The sequence below is a fragment of the Fusarium mangiferae genome (genome assembly GCF_900044065.1).
Source record: "Fusarium mangiferae strain MRC7560 genome assembly, contig: FMAN_scaffold006, whole genome shotgun sequence".
NCBI lineage: Eukaryota > Fungi > Ascomycota > Sordariomycetes > Hypocreales > Nectriaceae > Fusarium > Fusarium mangiferae.
The window spans coordinates 1,875,199-1,891,926 of NW_024573926.1; the positions used below are offsets into that span (position 1 = coordinate 1,875,199).

A 16,728-nucleotide genomic window follows, 5' to 3' on the forward strand; every position below is an offset into this window, starting at 1 on the left:
AAAATGTTTGCGACTGAATTATATGCAATTGGTAAAACAATGCCATGAGACTATTGTTTGCAGTGTCATGCGCCTTGTTGGAATGCATAAGGTAGCTGAGGGCATTCGCGCTGACGGGGAGATGCATGTCACAAGGTCAATTTGGCGCATTCAGGCACCAAGCCAACTCTCTATTTTTAGCGAGGCTTTATGCTGGGTTTGTTTACTTGGTCTCGTCACATCGTCTGTTGTACAAACTCAATATTGGCATTATACGAGCCAAGTTGGTTCAGGCCACTTGCTCCAGCCGATAAGCCATTTGGTTGCTGCAGGCTCATCTCGTAATCGGGACTTACAGTGGCCCAGCAAACGCCGCTGTATCTCTTACAGATTCTTAATGTTAAAGACCAGCTTTAAATTAACTCGGTCAAAAGCCGTCATTGCTTTGTATAGCACGTGGTCCTCATCATGGGACAAACCTCAATTCTAGGTGTTTCAAGCATGACGATTATTTGACGAGTGAGGGACTGACTCCGAATAACAAAGTCAGAGGGTCTTACATCCATTAACTTGGCTTATTGGACCAGTCCGTCCTACCACATTGGTCTGTAGCTTTGTTACACATACGAGAGAGATGGGCTGACTGTCATTCCATAATACAATCAAGTCAAGGCTGCACATGCTTAGATCTCTGCCAGTCCACAAACATTTTGGGTTTCATGGTGTTGTGATGTACATACCCGGTATTGACACTCGTCAACATCTCCATCACAAATGTAACAAGAATCGGCGCATATTGACTGTCTGATACTACGAAGTTTTAGTGCACTGCGGAAAGCGCAACAACCCTCTGATAATACGGCTGATGCCAATTATTTCGTCTGATTCATACCCTTTCATTCTTAAATACCGCAGAGCCATTGTGGCCACAGACCGCTGTCTTGAACGGAACCGCCAGAAAGGTTTTATCTTGGTAACATAACTTTAGTGGTAAGTGAAAGAGATTATACATCCAGTGTTTCTAAGACGTTCTCGATCCATAGCCAGAGTCTCTTATCTGCAACAAAATTGGTGTTCATTTCCGACATCAGTGTAAGCTTTCTTACAATCACGACGTCGATAGAAACATTCGTTCGACCGTTATCATCTTCTTGCTGTGTTGGTTCGTCTTCTTCCTCTTCAGAGTCACCTTGGCACAACGTAGCCAATAGAGCTTGGCCAGACTCTTGCATACTCCTGTCATGAAAGAGTTGAGGAATCTCATCCGAATTCTTATTGTACACAAGATCAAACAGCGACTTGAAGAGAGCATAGTCTTGTGTAGAGAGCATCCGAACCAGTCGCAAAAAGTACCACAGCTTGTCAGCTCTCTCCCATTTCTGAGGCCCCAAGGCTTGGATCCCATTACGAAATCCCGATCTGAAAGCTGCAATGAGTGACGGTTTAGGCGGTGAAAGTGACCCATTGAGTCCCGGAGTGGAGAGCAACTCTGCTGTAGGGCTCGCCGATGCAGAACTCCAGTCGATGATACACGTTATGTTGAAGTCTCCATCGACGAAGATATTCCCACGGTGAAGGTCTGGGTGGCAGAGCACAAATGTTTCTTCTTCTGAGACCAGGTGAGGAACCATTTCGGTTAAGAATTGAGCTGCAATACAGAAGTCGAGTCTGTTCTTGTTGCCCTCAACCCCGTCACCAACAGAGCAAAAAGCTTGCCATCTCTCTACTGCCTTTCGATAGCTTGCCCATTTCGGATATTCGAAAGGATCAGGTATTGGAGCGAAGAAACTATGAGGGCTGAGCGAGAACTCTTCAGCATGAGCTGTAAAAGCAGATATCAGGGACCTAAGATACTGGCTTTCCTGATCAAAAGGGCCTCGGTCGATGCCTTCTAGCTCATCTCTGTGTTGCCAAAGAAGAGAGGGGCTTAGGCATTCGCTAACGAAGCAGTTGCCATTGTTGTCTTGGAATAGCGAGCCAATCTTGTCGAAATGGGTGTCCGAGAGACGGGACATAATGGTTCCTAACTGCGCCATTACCTTTTCCCTATCTAGATCCGGCATGGGTAGAAGCGGGCGTCTGTTTGGATACCCTTCTATTTGAGACAACTCAATCCAGTCATAATCTGACAATGGGCGACCACTAGCCTTGCTCATGAGGATATACGGCACTCCGATGTCATTGTCACTGTCTCCACTGTTTGATCATATCAGGATCTCATGCTTTTCCAGCCAGGGAACTATTCTGGAGTAACCAATCTTACCTGAACGAGAAGACTTCCGGGACCGGCATCGAGGCCAAAGTTCTCAGATACTTTAAAGTCACGGCTTCGCTGATGAGTAACTTGGACGCGGATTCTTCCTTGATAATGGCGCTCAATCCTCGCCATGGCGATCGGAATATCCATTCAACACCATCCTCGAAAACGACGAAAATGGCCCAGTGCATACTACCAGCTTCAGGCCTCGTCGACGTATCCACAGTGCATGATTGACCTCGAAGTCTTATTGCGAGAGAAATAAGAGCATCGAGATCAAACTTGACAAATGCAAAGACCTTTGGTCGCTTTGTAGAGGTAGACATGATGGTGCTTGTAAGCCATGGGTGAAACTGAAGTTCGGTTGCTATAATCTCGAACATAGAAATCACGATCCTACCTTGGATCGGATCAGCTAAAATCCGGTGCCTTCAATTTGTGAATTCAAAATCATGCTTAATATGCTGTTGGTCGGTGTCCCAAAGCTTCTGTGAAACCAATTCTGTTGGTTTCCCATTGACTTTAACGCCAACCAAAGATTGGCTAGCGTATGGCCACCGTTGAGCTTCTACGACCGGTTCAGAAACTAAGCTTATGTCACCAAATATAATTTTATATTCAGCGATAGACATCTACGTTTTGCGATAACATACGAGTAACGTTATGCGGGCTTCCTATTTAGGCTGCTATAACTTTCACTGCCGAAGGATTCAAGCGCCAAGGATCAGAGCGCCAGCCACGCCAAGACCACTGCATAGCCACTGAAACTAAGCCCATTTGATGACGTCCAAAGCTACTGTCGATTCTCAGAACCCAACAATCACCTTTTCACTACCATCACCACACGATCAACATGGACGCCAATGACACGAAACTCAGAGGTCTCAAGGCTTGCACAGTCTGTGCTAGTGCAAAAGTCAGATGTGACATGGTATTGGGCCAGAAGCGTTGTACAAGGTGAGTTACTCCGTATTGGAGTTGGGGATGGAGCTAATGTTGGTGGCATAGATGTGAGAGATTGAACAAGGAGTGTGTTTCTCAACCGAGAGGAAGTCATAGTCGGAGGAGTCATTCGAAAGGCGGGACTTATGCCCGAGAGTGCGTATACATCGATCCTGCGAACTGACAGCCGACTGATTGTCCTAGTGATCTTCTCAGACTAGAATCCAAGTTCGATTCAGTCGCAAACCTTCTATCATCCTCATCAACAAGCACACTTCCCTCGATAACAATAGCAACCCATCCTCGAAAAGCCTCCTCAGCTACCAGCTCAAGTTCACAAACGCCACCGGATTCCCAATCACCCATCCACGCACTCTTCTCATTCCCGTTATCATCCACCTCTCACCGTCTAGCTTACAAAATGCTCGAAACCTATCGTCAAGAAATGATGCCACTTTTCCCCTTCGTGTGGATAGGTCTAGATGAAACTCCTGAGAAGTTGTTCCAAGAACGACCGATGCTGTATATGGCGATCATGGTGGTTACGTGTCAGGAGAATATTGACGTCCAGCAGGAACTTGCGCAGAAGTATCGAGAGGAAATTGGGCGGAGAATATGGACGCTGGCGGAGAAGAATCTTCAGCTGCTTCAAGGGATTTTGGTTTTCCTGGCTTGGTATGTCTTTTGTCCGAAGCAAGTACTTACATATACTGACATTTGAAGGTACCAAACTCATTGGGTTCTCGGTCACCAACTCAGCAATCTCATGTACATGGCCATGTCACTGGTCACAGAGCTTGGCCTCGACAAAGAGCCTTCATCAGGCACCAGGACTGCACCAGGGGTTTTGACTGAAATCACAAAGAAGCAAGAGCCTCAGCCTGTGAGAACAAACGACGAGAGGAGATGTCACTTGGGGGTCTTTTGGTTGAATTCCTTGTAAGTGAGAGACACCATATGATTTCAATATGCTAACTGACCTGATCTAGACTGAGAATTTGTGTCAAAGACATTGTACCGATGCCCTCGCGACCTTCCATCAACAATAGCTGCTCAGTTCTCGAAGCAGGATTGGAATCTCCCTGGGACACATATCTTACTCAACTGGTGAGGATACAACTCGTTGCAAGTTCGATCAGCGCAACGCTGTACCAGGATTTAGAAAGAAATGAGGCACAGATTTCGCATACGCTATTTATGGCAACCTCACATGTGGAGAGACAGGTACAAGATCTGGGCGCGACTCTGCATCAAGGATCCCGTCTTCAAGGTAGTACAACAGCTTGCAAGTTCTTCGGTACCTGAATCTGACCTTCAGTAGCACCATTGACAATGTCTTTTCACATGCTCCAAGTCTACCTCTACAAAATTGGCATCGACGAACGCCTCCACGAACCAACCAACCCGGACCTCCTCCCGGCCGCTGACCCCTCCCCACATGCCCTCCGCTGCTCTTATCTTCTCGTATCATGCCTCAACGCCGTCAAAGCCGTAATCGAAAACTTCCTGCTCCTAACATCCCCCACCATCCTCTCCATGCCGTACACCTACTGGATCCAGATGGGACACTGCATCAACATGTTTTCCCGACTGTTGGTTACACACTCCACCCTCTGGGATCCGAATCTCGTCACGGGGATACACGATTTTACATCGACGCTGGAGCGGCTGGCGGTGAAGATTGAAGGGGCTATGAGTGAGGGTGCGGGCATGACGCCGCCGAGATATCTGCCGTCTATGTTTAATCAGATGAGGGGCAAGTTGATTGATATTTGTCGGAAAGTTGGGGAGAGCTCGAAGGCCATGGCGCAGGGGTATGTTGGGACGCCGACGGCGCCGGAGAGTTTTGATACAGGGAATATGATTATGGATGAAGAGACTGAAGCTTTGTTGTTTAGTTTTCTAGAGGACGGAGACTTTTTATGAAGATCAGACGCATCTCGAGCTGAGGTGGAATACACGTCAGATAAGAAAGACACCATTACTTATCATACATTGAATTATGTTGAACAATTCTGGTAAGACTCAGAAATCCTCAGCCGTAGTGCTTATGAGATCGGCCCAAACTATCGCAACAATCTCACTGCCGAACATCCCGGCTACGGCTCCCCAGGCATTCGTATGGACGGAAACGTGCATGACGAAATATCGTAGGATTCATTTTCTTGATAAGCAATAAGCCCAATTCCAGAGCTGCCAATCAGACCTTCCGTTTTTTAGGCGTCATATTGTGGCAGAGAAATGTTGTTTATATGAATACAAGACAGTCCCATCGTCGGTGGCTTTTTTGCCGAGGTAATCAACCCCATCCCTTGAAAAATTCCAAGCTACAAACTTCATCCTGATCAACCATGAAAATGTTCAGCGCTTTGTTGACAGGCCTGTACGGCAGCTTTTTGGCACATGCGTATCCCGTTGAGCACCCTGCCAAGTTCTCGAGACTTGTCGTCTTTGGTGATAGTTTCAGCGATAACGGGAATGGGTCTTGGGTCGTGAGCAATGGGACTTGGCCGGTTGATCCAGCGTACTACCAACATTCTTTCTCGTGAGTTTTCTCGCCGTCAATTAAAATTATATACTGACCCCGGACAGAAATGGGCCGAAATGGAATGATGTAGTGGCCAAGCAGCTGGGTCTTGAGCTCATCAACCTCGCGACTGGTGGAGCTACTACCAACAACGATTTTGTCGCTGGAGGTACGGGTGCTGAGTCAACGATTCCTGTGCCTTCAGCTGCAGATCAAGTTCTGTCGTTTCTGTCTTGGGATAAGCCTCAGGCTGGTGATATCTTTGTTCACTGGATTGGTGCCAATGACATTCTTTTCAACACAAGTATTACTGGAGGACAGGTCACGAGCTTGATCAACGAGAACGTTCACAGACTGTTTCAAGCCGGTAAGACCTCCCTTCAAACTCAAAATCCATGATCTGATTCACTACAGGTGCAAAGACTATCATCCTAGCAAACTATCTCAACGCAACGACCTTTCCAGCAACGTACAACTCTTCAGCCTACAACGTCCCCAGCGTGCAAGACTACGTACCAGCCTTGACAAAGGGCCTCGAGCAAATCGCAGCAGGATACTCAGCATACGCAAAAACCGCAGTGATCGATGTGCAGGAACTATTCAACGACATGTTTTCGGATCCCGAGGCGTACGGGTTCGATGAGGACTATGTCAATCCTCCGACTGCATGTCTCACGGGCGTTTATACGAGCGAGGGTGTTCCACGACACTTATGCAGTGATCCCGAGAAGCATATCTTCTTCGATTCATACCACCCCGTTAAAGAGGTACATGCTTTAGTAGCAAAGTTGTTTGTGGAGAGTGTTGAACGGTTCTCGGCTTGATCTTGTTGGTCAGGCCGTAGGGGTAAGGCGTGTCATGCAAGCATCAGCTGTCAGGTCTATCATCTCAAAACAACATTCTCACAAACACACTTCAGGCAACACACCGACTCCCCGCATCATTTCCCAGGCTTCCAGCTTTAAATCTAGTGAGAAAGTAGTAGGGCAAGTAGACATAGGAAGATTCACAATGTAGGGGGGAACATATAGCCTGAGCTTAGGAGACTCTTTGCTAAGTTTATTTTGGCATCTTCTTTCTACGTCTTGGATGGTCTTTCTCCCTGAGGGGCTCTATAATCGATGGTATATTCTGATGAAAGGGCCTTGGCTCGTAGAGAAGTTGTGTGTATGTATAAAGAAGCTGTCAACTAAGATACCTAAGGTACCTAGTGGCTCCAGTGGGCAGGCTACAAGAAGTGACTTGGGACATGGAGCACACATCCATTATCTCAACACCACCCATAGGTAGCCCGACGTACAGGGCCAAATGAAGCTATCTAGATACATGATATTGGCTCTTTTTGGTTTTGCTTGGTGTCGTCTTCGCTCTCACAGGCGACCCTTTCTTTCATCACTTAGGCTTAAGGTCCTGGCCCCCCCCTCCATATTGTCAGGCTTGTGCGTATCCATCATAGGAGCGTCGCGAGGTCTTCTCGCCGACTCACTTCTCAAGTATCAGCACATATCATCATTGCAACAAGTCTTGGTCACTCACAAGCCGAAAAGTCGTACCCCGGGGAGATACCGATCGTACTGGATGGCCCTTGGCATTCCAGTCAATCTTCTTGAAGATAGGCTTGGGGCTATGGTGCTCCGAACTAACCGAGCCCTTGGGAGATGCCACTCGCAACTGGTCGGCCCCGTTTCCCCCGCCATCCCAGTTGATCTTGTTAAATGTGGGTGGCGCAGTGTGGTCGTACCTGGGCCTGTTTCTATGCGGGATGGCATGTTCTCTCATGGGTCCCCACTCCTAGAGGGGACCTTTACCGGCTATAAGGGCATATTTACCCATTCGCTTGATGTATTGACCCCCTGCATTGTTGAATACATAATTGGTATGGCGATACTTCCATGCGTTGTCGTCGCGAGCAATTTGGTTTTTGCTGCCCATGCCACAACACATCTTGAAAAGTGTATCGAATTGTGCAGGGTGGAGACCGTAAGTTAAGCGCAGGTAGGTAATATTGTCCCCATTCACACCCTGATAAAGAAAAGTGTAGTTGAGGAATGTGGCTAGAAGGCAGAACTGAAATGGCGTGGCAAAAGATATCGTAAGTGGTGATTTGTGTTGTTTGGTGATGATGATAGAGGGGAAGGGAAATGAAGGGGATTTGGGAGGAGCTTTGGTCTTTATAGACAATAAGGTAATTGGGAAGGGGAGGAGTAGAGTTGGCTGTATTCTTCACGTGGGCTACAGTAACACCTCCTCACTTGAGAGGAACGTTGAAAACTATATACCAATGGCCCACTCAGCAAGTATTGTCTGTAGTTGGGCCAATACAGATCTAGGAACCTTTTCTTTGACTGGTGATATCGAATCATGAATAGCCTCCAGGATTAACTTCTTGTTGCTGCCTACTCATTAAATTTATGGACAAAGGACACGAAGCGTCGGAGAGTGTTTCTTTGAGGGGAAGATCATGCGATTAACTTCAAGACTCCGGTGATGATGGGAGATTCGAGCAATAGCGCCTCAAATCGTAGTATCCTTGAGAGAAGCAGGCCAAGTCACTGCAATGTTATAGACGCCGCTCTGTGGGCACAGCAATCTTGTAACAAATAAAGGCTAACAAACACAGATTAACGCTAACTGCCCACATAACTAGCTTTCAGCTTCTTTTCTCAGCCACAAGCTTCTACTGCAAATAACAAACAACACATCCCAACGACTGCAAGTTAGGACTGCCTCAGTCTTCCGAACCTAGCACTTGTCGAATGGCTATGGGAGAGCTACAAGGTGCAAGAATACGAGGCCGACGATGAATCAAGATGGTCGTGATTACCAAACGCGACTGATTTGTTGGTACGGAAGTCACTCCAAGATAAAAAGCTCACGGGTCCTCCCCTTCACTCCCCTTCTCCCCTTTCACGTTTTCTTTTCATTTGTTAAATACATTTCTTACGAATGCCCCCAACCCCGATATTCCTTATAATGTGCCGTGGCAGCTCCAGAGACGTGAAGCCGCCGGCGGAGCGAACTCCTGCAAGCATGGGGATGTTTCGTAACTGCTACTTTCCTATGAAGCCAAAGGAGCATGCAGAGGACAAGTTTCGAAGGGACGAGTACCAGTCGTGGAAGCACAAGAGGATGAAGAGCCAGCGGAACATCCGGGTCCTGGAGTAAGCACTGTCATGATATTCACTTCACTTCACCTTATCAGAGAGACGAGTCGGCTAACAGTATTCCAATTCCAGGCGGTTCAAGTGTTTTCCTCTTCCCGGCGAGCGCCCTCGCCCAGGTTCAGGAAGTTCAGGACGCTCATCTCCGGCCCCAGTCGGGACAGTGTCAGCCAAAGCCCGTGCCTCAGCAGCTAAATACCCAAACGTACCGCTCGGAGGCAGGCGACCTTCCATAGGGCGCGGCGACAGGACCCCTGCCTATGGATGGGGAGGGAGCTTGGGGAGAGAGATCACTCCCCCACAACATCCATTTCTGCAATCGATCCGAGAGAGGAGGGCAAAGAGATCACTCTCAGACTTCCCATTTATCCATGGCGGGGGTGAGGGTAGACAGATGGAATAGAGAGAAAAGACTGCCTAAATTATTTTATAACTTTTATCCTAAGTAATGAACAGACTTTGGTAACTTAGCCTAAGCTTGGGGGACTCTTTACCATGTTTATCTTAACACCCTCTTCGCGAGTCTCAAGCTTTCTTGGCCCCTGAGGTCTGTCTATACATAAACATAAGTCACTCCCAGCACTGAAGACAACCGAAAGCATCACGGTGAAAACAAAAGAGGCGGTAGCACATTACTACAATCCTATCTCATAAGTTTGACTTGTAACATCATGTTTTTACATATCCGTCCCCCAACATACACCTAATATACAAAGTCCCCTCTTCACTCTTACACCAAATGCCCCAAATCATCAAGGATGCATCCCTCCATGCTTTTTCTATAAGACCTCTTCCCAATCTGAAGTATGGTATTTTGTAACAGAGATCCCCTATCGTAAAAAAAATTACAAGACATTAATTAGTGGAGATGTGCTTGCCACCTCACTCAGTGAGCCCCTTTTCTAGGCCTTCTTCTCAGGTGGTGGGCTGCCGCTGAACATGCCACTGAACGAACCCATCATGTTGTTCATAGCTTCCTTCTGGGCCGCCTCCATCATGGCGGCTTCTTCCTTGAGCCACTTCTCGCCGTTCTCGCGGATCTGCTTCTCGAGCTCCATGTAGTTTCGCTGGCCGCGCTCGCGGGCAACGTCTTGGAGCATCTTGCCCTGCGCGAAGGCCTCGGCGGGGTTTTGCTCGCCTTCGGGGGAGACCATCATGCTCATGTTGCTGGGGTTGAGACCGAGGAGGTTGCCTAGAGCGCCGACGCCAGAGCCGTGCTTTTGCTTGTGGGCGAGTTGCTTGGCTTGGAACTCCTTGCGGGCGATGGCTTCACGACGGGCGAATTCCGTGGGGATATGCTTGCCGTCGAAGGACTTGATGACCTTGCGGACATCGTCGTACTGCATGGTGTGGATGTACTCGAGGAAGGGAATGAGGTTGACGAGCTCCTTGTCGTTTCGGTCGCCCTTCCAGGGGTCAAGAATGATGGCGTTCTCGGGTTGGTTGCGGACGTGCTTGGGGTTGCTGTCGATGATGATCACCTTCTTCAAGTCACGGTTGAGGTAAGAGAGGTCCTGATCTGTTAGCGCAATCACATTAATAGCTACTGAGGACGCTTACCTTGACGATCTCTCCATCCTCAAACTTGGTAGCCTCTCGGTAGAGGGGCCACAAGATTAATCGGAAAGGATCCAATTTCCTCATGATAGGCTCGCCAGTAGCAAACGGAACAGAGGTGAAAAGGACCAGCTCATAGTACTGACTAAGATAACGTATGAAGTAGTCGACACCAGGTCGCTTTGCAATTCTCCAGCCATGTTCACGGGACCACTCGCTGTGAACGAGAAGGTCGTCCAAGCTCAGGCAGAGAGTATAAGGGCGCTCGAACGAAGGATCGGGATCGGGGAGGAGCTTCTCGAATGCAGGTTCTTGGTAGTAAGTGACGGACTCGGTCAAACGGGCCTTGGCACGCTTCCACCACAGACCAAGTCCAGGGCCGTTGGGAATATCAGAGTGACGCTCAGCTTCGATGGTGTCTTCCCAGTTTCGGCCCATGTATAGAACGCTCAGAGTACCACCGGCAGCAGCCGTAATAAGCATGAATCTTGTCCACCACTTGCGATTTCGCTCAGACGTCGAGACATATTCCGATCGTTCACGTCCACCACTAGACTCAGCCTCCTCCATCTCCTGCAGTTCCTTCTGCTCCTTCTTCTTATCACCGCCCATCTCCTCAAACAGCGTTGAAGGAATACCCTGTGTCAGATCGGGTAGTTTGTGGAAAGGTATTTGCTCCCCCTCCTTCGGAGCCTCGGTAGACTTCTCGCCAGCCTTGTCGACGTCATTCTCAGCAGGCTTCTCGACGTTTTCAGCATCGTTTTGCGCCTGGGGAGGCTTCTGTTTCGAATCTTTGTTTTGTTGAGAGGAGGACTTCTTGGCGTATGTTCGGAGCCATGGCGAGGCAAATTGAGGAGCGGCGGCGGGAAGAGCTCGGAGAGAAGGAGATGCGACGGGCCGTGACAGACGAGCTGTCATCAAGCCCAAGCGCGAAGCCTGGGCTACTCTAGACAGCATAGCGAAGGGAGAGGAGCTGAACCGCTATGGTTGGAGGGGTTGGTTTGCGGTTTCGATGGCGAAGGATCCAACTTCAATGGCCTGGGGCGTTGACGTGCAGCTTGACGAAGTTGGTCTGATACTCCGCCATAGAATGGCATGGCGTCGTCGGCCGTGGAAAAAAATCGCACGGTTCTGTGCCAAAGTGGAGCTTCTTGAGGGTAGACACCGTGGATTAGCCGTGCTCAATGGCACGGACTTTTGATAGGCCGATGGCGTCATATTCTCTTATCGCTCACGTGAAATCGGGACATCAGCTCCGGTCGCCCTCCGATCATGAACCCCTCCATGATGTCCACTGGCCCAGTAGAGACCCTTGCTCAGTGAAATGGCCACTCAAGTTGATGACATTCTCAAACAAGAAGACGATATTTAACAGTGCAAGTGCTTCTCTCTTTCTCATCCCATTTCCATTGCTTCGCTTGTGATATTGAGAGTCTTCCGATGATTTCTTTCTAGCTAAAGAATTCTCTTGTGCAAAAGATATTCTTCCTCTTTTTTTCGCCACGATCCAAGTAGTCGCCGATTATTCCGACTAGCTACCCGAGACTCCAATTTGACGCCGCCGTTCTAGAGTGCTTTCTCATCGATCGCTTCTACACCATGATACCCACCCTCATGATAAACCTGACTCCTCCAAACTAAACGAAACCTTCACGATTAAGCCATTAACCTCCGACCTTTTTCATCTGCTCCAGTCTGACCTACCCACCTCAATTCTCGTTATCGTCGAAATTCTCCTCTTTGCCACTTAGTACTCACAACCACTCACCATGGCCCGACGATCGAGCAAGAGCTCAGCGTCTCGCCCGTCGCTGAGCTCTCGTCCAGCTGGCTCAATACGCATCGTAATGCCCTCCAAGAAAAGCGCACCTCCTGCAGACCCTGCACCCGCCGTCACAGAAGAAGATGTCAACAAGATCAACATCGCCGACTTGACTCTCGACGTTCCTCTTATCCCTCTCCGCCCAAAACGCCGAGTCCCAAAAACACCATTCCACTTCCTCTCGCTGCCCGCCGAAGTGCGCATTCAGATATACACATACTTCTTTGACGATGTCGATAAGCTTTTAGATCTTGGTCCTCAGAATTATAAGCGCGTGCACAAGAAGCTAGGTCTTATGCGCGTTTGCAGACAGGTTCATGACGAGGCGACTTTTGCGTTCTATAGCACACGGACGTTTCGATTGTTTCCGACGTACCCTGGAAAATACTTCAAGAGCAAGAAGCCTCTCCTGGCGAGGTTGAAGCCGCAGCAGCGCAAGTGTGTTACATCGCTTGAGTTGCGACTTGGTCCTGGATGGAATGCGCCGCCGAGAGGATGGGTCGTCAACCCCGCGTTGGGGCTCTCCGACTGTGTTGATGTTGAGCAGTTGAACGTGTTTGTGGAGTGTGATCCTAGCGACAACATCTTCCAGGGTTGGCGTCGCTCAGATGGATTCTACGAGGGCTTTAGCCGAAATCTTCTGACTGATGTTATAGAGGCCCTGCCATCTGTTCACACAGTCCAGTTTGACGGCTGGACCAGTGTTAAGAAGTCTGGCGATATGATGCAGGGCCTAATGGGCGTCGTCAATGAAGCCGGTTTGGCCATTGAATGGGGCCCCGAGAGAGGATGGACGGACACCTCTGTTGATGAAGAAGATGAAACCCAGAAGATGGGCTATCCTGAAGGGTTTCCTCACCCCGGATATGAGGCTCATGGTTTACTGGCTTTGGCCTGAGTGTACGATTCTCACGATGGAGAGCTTTGGCTCAAATGAGATTTACGAAGCGGACTTTTATACTGGTATGCAGCAGATAACACATAACTATACTCTTAGCTTTATTCATAAGATGAACACTGTAGTAGCTCTTTCATGCTATTTAAACTCGTGGTATCGTTCTCATCTATGCTTCGTGAATCCAAAACACTAACAAACTGTCTTACTGAGCCCCAAGCATTCTCAGTGCATTGCGCAGCTCCTGAACTGCAGTGGGTACGTCTTCAAAGTTAAGTGCGGATATCGCCCACTTGGCATGCTTCTGCGCTTGGTTGATATCCCGTTGATCCGTTGTGAAGCCGGTCGTCTGGACAGGCGCTGGAGCTGGAGGCTGAGGAGCAGGCGCCTGGCGAATCACAGGTGGAGGGTTTGAAGCAGCAGGGTGAGGAGCGCTTGGGGTCGTTGTCCAGGATGGAGGTGCTGAAGGGGTAAAAGGTTCAGGCGGGGGAGGAGCAAATTGTGAGGGAAGCTTGGTGGGAATTTGAGGTGATGGTTGAGGAGGGATCTGTGTCGCAGGCTGTGCTGGGGACTCTGGCACAGGAGACACAGCAGGCGGCAGACCAACGGGTGGAGGAGGAGGAGGACCACCGGATAGACCTGGCGTAGGGCTCTGACTCAAAGGCGAGGGGATGAATGGTTCAGGCGCCTGGGGCTGATGCTCGGGTTGGGGAGGGAAGTATCCAGGATCATCTGGAATTCTAGGCGGCCCGTCCGTGAATGTAGGAACACTAGGAGGTTCCCCAGCATCTGGCGCATCCTCAACCGAAGCGCGAGGAGCTCCGGATAGGAGTTGGACCTCAGGATCGGAGGGGTCGAGAGCGACTTCGGGTTCAGGCTCAGGAGCATGAGGGTTCGTCTCGTTGGGATCCCTGCCCTCGCGAATAGCCTTGAGGATTCGCGCAGCATTCCATTTAGCGAATTTGATCTTCTTGACGACTTCGGGATCAGGCTCGCCCCATTCGCGGGTGAGGTCGAAGAACGTCGCAGCAGCATCGAATGTGTCGGCAGTTTGTCTACGTCTGTTAGTCTCGCCTTATAACCTGGTAAAGACGACATACCTCGTCACCTTGTTAGCGCGCATCGTGCGCTCAGCTCGCTCAAACGTCTGCTGGGCGAATTGCTCAACATAAGCCTGTCCCGCAGCGTTATCGACGATCGCATCATCATCAGCGCGTTCCGTCTTTGTTGCCTCGAGGCGCTCGATCAGTGTCTTTGTGAACTCAAAGGTATCGTCGTCGGTGGTATGCAGGCTCTTTCCCACGATTTGGTTGACAGCATGGTATTCACCTAAGAAATGCTATCAGCAGTTATCTTGGGTGAGGAGATTTGTGGTTGCCTACACCAGTATGCGATGGCGGGCTTGATGCTCCTCAGCTGATTTGCGCGATTGATGAAGCGACTGACTTCGGGGATTTTGAGCGCTGCTGGAAGAGGTTCTGCCATGTTGACGTCGTATGTAAGGTCCCCAGGTAATGTCAGAATTGGAAGCGTAGAGGGTGAGAGTCGAGTCAAGATGGCGCAAATTAAGGCCAACTCCAAGTCAAGTCAAGTTGTCTTGGAGATCATGCACCCCACCTCAACCTCACTCCTCCTCCTCTTCTGTCTGCCTAGGCCATTGACGTACCTCAAGGTTAGCGGCGCACAGCCACTGGTTCCCCGGATTCGATCAGCTCACGCCACTTGTGGCTCTAGCTCAAACTGTCGAATCAGAGACCCTGGCTTCACTTTTTGGAGGTCTGTCACCGTGGCTTTTTCCTTTCCTTTTCCAGAAGATGCCACTTTGTTCTTGACGGGGACCAACAGGCAACTATAACTTGATCTTTGCAGTACAAAACATTGTACAAGTCATTCTATTTCACTACAGTACGATTAAATACTGTCTTCTTTTTGCCTTCTTGTACCGGAGAGTTACTTCACCATGCCTAACCCCACCTCGCTCTTGGTGGCCTTGACAGCTGCCTTTGCGGCTCTGCCAGAGGCTCAAGCCGCCATCTACACCAAGAACTCACCTGTCCTTCAGGTCAACGCTCGCAATTACGATAAGCTCATTGCAAAGTCCAACTACACCTCTGTAAGTCTTTCACCTCATCGCCAATGACTATCGCCACTTACACATCATAGATCGTCGAGTTCTACGCCCCGTGGTGCGGTCACTGTCAGAACCTCAAGCCCGCCTATGAAAAGGCCGCCAAGAACCTCGATGGTCTTGCTCAAGTCGCAGCTATCGACTGCGATGAAGAGTCCAACAAGCAATTCTGTGGTGGTATGGGTGTCCAGGGCTTCCCAACTCTCAAGATCGTTCGCCCTGGAAAGAAGACTGGTAACCCTGTTGTTGAAGACTACCAGGGTCAACGAACTGCAGGTGCTATTCAAGAGGCTGTCATGAGCAAGATCAACAACCATGTTACGCGTGTGAGCGACAAGGATCTTGACTCTTTCCTCAAGGGTGATAAGCCCAAGGCTATCCTCTTCACTTCAAAGGGAACGACTAGTGCTTTGATCCGAAGCATTGCCATTGACTTCCTTGATGTTGTTTCGGTGGCCCAGATCCGTGATAAGGAGACAGCTGCGGTGAAGAAGTTTGGCATTGAGAAGTTCCCCGCTCTTGTGCTCATCCCGGGTGAAGGCAAGGATCCTATCGTCTACGATGGCGAGATGGCCAAGAAGGATATGGTCAAGTTTCTCTCTCAGGCTGGAGAGCCTAACCCCGTTCACGCTACTGGCAAAACCAAGAGCTCAAAGCCCAAGAAGGCCGAGTCCAAGAGCGCTAAGAGCGCCAAGAAGAGCAAGGCTACCGAGGCTGCAAAGGAGGAGCCCGTTGAGTCAAAGGAGTCTTCCACTGAGGCTGCTGAGGCAGTCCCTACTATCATTCCTATCTCTACTATCTCTAGTCTGGAGAAGCTCACCGAGGAGTGTCTCGCTCCCAAGTCTCACACCTGTGTTCTTGTCTTCACTCCCGGCGAAGCTGGAGAAAAGGCAGTCGACTCACTCTCCCACCTCAACACCAAGTATGTCCACGGTGGCCGAAAGACCTTCCCCATCATCGCTGTTCCCAGTGATAGTGAAGCTGCCTCTACTCTTCCCAAGGCTCTTGGTTTCAAGAAGGAGGTCAACCTGATCGCTATCAACACCCGCCGCAACTGGTGGCGTCAGTACGAAGGCGACTTTAGCCTCGCCAGCGTTGAGAACTGGATCGATGCTATTCGCATGGGCGAGGGTGCTAAGAAGAAGATCCCCGAGGGTGTTGTCGTTGGAAAGACCGAGGCTGCTGAGGAGAAGTCTACTCAAGCTACTGACCCCGAGCCCGAGGTTGAGACTGACGGTCCTGAGGAAGCCAAGACTGAGGTTGAGACCGAGGCTGAGATTCAGTCTGAGACTCCAGCCGAAGCTGAGGCCGAGACCAAGACCCCTGAGCCGGAAGCTGAACCTGTTGCTGAGTCTGAAGCTGAGCCCAAGACCAAGGAGGAGATCAAGCACGAGGAGCTGTAAGGGGAATGGATCCCTTAAATCTTACAATTAGTCTGTGACTATAGCCTTGGTAGCGAA

General features: G+C 49.7%; 8 protein-coding genes across 8 annotated transcripts; 5 read left to right on the plus strand and 3 right to left on the minus strand.

The window, feature by feature from the left end:
- Positions 1-983: 983 nt before the first annotated feature.
- FMAN_03345 (uncharacterized protein) lies at positions 984-2,562 on the minus strand (the record flags this gene model as incomplete). Its single annotated transcript, XM_041832153.1, has 2 exons — positions 984-2,175; positions 2,243-2,562. 2 exons carry the CDS (start codon positions 2,560-2,562, stop codon positions 984-986), a joined length of 1,512 nt encoding a protein of 503 aa, XP_041682645.1.
- Positions 2,563-3,089: 527 nt separating this feature from the next.
- FMAN_03346 (uncharacterized protein) lies at positions 3,090-5,104 on the plus strand (the record flags this gene model as incomplete). Its single annotated transcript, XM_041832154.1, has 6 exons — positions 3,090-3,193; positions 3,245-3,334; positions 3,383-3,853; positions 3,902-4,117; positions 4,168-4,448; positions 4,497-5,104. 6 exons carry the CDS (start codon positions 3,090-3,092, stop codon positions 5,102-5,104), a joined length of 1,770 nt encoding a protein of 589 aa, XP_041682646.1.
- A 431-nt stretch (positions 5,105-5,535) lies between these two features.
- Positions 5,536-6,529, plus strand: FMAN_03347 (uncharacterized protein; the record flags this gene model as incomplete). Its single annotated transcript, XM_041832155.1, has 3 exons — positions 5,536-5,723; positions 5,771-6,072; positions 6,120-6,529. 3 exons carry the CDS (start codon positions 5,536-5,538, stop codon positions 6,527-6,529), a joined length of 900 nt encoding a protein of 299 aa, XP_041682647.1.
- A 2,149-nt stretch (positions 6,530-8,678) lies between these two features.
- Positions 8,679-9,269, plus strand: FMAN_03348 (uncharacterized protein; the record flags this gene model as incomplete). The annotated part of the gene is made up of 2 exons (XM_041832156.1): positions 8,679-8,866; positions 8,942-9,269. 2 exons carry the CDS (start codon positions 8,679-8,681, stop codon positions 9,267-9,269), a joined length of 516 nt encoding a protein of 171 aa, XP_041682648.1.
- Positions 9,270-9,768: 499 nt separating this feature from the next.
- On the minus strand, positions 9,769-11,341 carry FMAN_03349 (uncharacterized protein; the record flags this gene model as incomplete). Its single annotated transcript, XM_041832157.1, has 2 exons — positions 9,769-10,380; positions 10,427-11,341. 2 exons carry the CDS (start codon positions 11,339-11,341, stop codon positions 9,769-9,771), a joined length of 1,527 nt encoding a protein of 508 aa, XP_041682649.1.
- An 851-nt stretch (positions 11,342-12,192) lies between these two features.
- On the plus strand, positions 12,193-13,143 carry FMAN_03350 (uncharacterized protein; the record flags this gene model as incomplete). Its single annotated transcript, XM_041832158.1, has 1 exon — positions 12,193-13,143. One exon carries the CDS (start codon positions 12,193-12,195, stop codon positions 13,141-13,143), a length of 951 nt encoding a protein of 316 aa, XP_041682650.1.
- A 202-nt stretch (positions 13,144-13,345) lies between these two features.
- Positions 13,346-14,625, minus strand: FMAN_03351 (uncharacterized protein; the record flags this gene model as incomplete). The annotated part of the gene is made up of 3 exons (XM_041832159.1): positions 13,346-14,195; positions 14,241-14,469; positions 14,523-14,625. 3 exons carry the CDS (start codon positions 14,623-14,625, stop codon positions 13,346-13,348), a joined length of 1,182 nt encoding a protein of 393 aa, XP_041682651.1.
- Positions 14,626-15,100: 475 nt separating this feature from the next.
- Positions 15,101-16,671, plus strand: FMAN_03352 (putative protein disulfide isomerase-related protein A; the record flags this gene model as incomplete). Its single annotated transcript, XM_041832160.1, has 2 exons — positions 15,101-15,253; positions 15,304-16,671. 2 exons carry the CDS (start codon positions 15,101-15,103, stop codon positions 16,669-16,671), a joined length of 1,521 nt encoding a protein of 506 aa, XP_041682652.1.
- Positions 16,672-16,728: the final 57 nt, after the last annotated feature.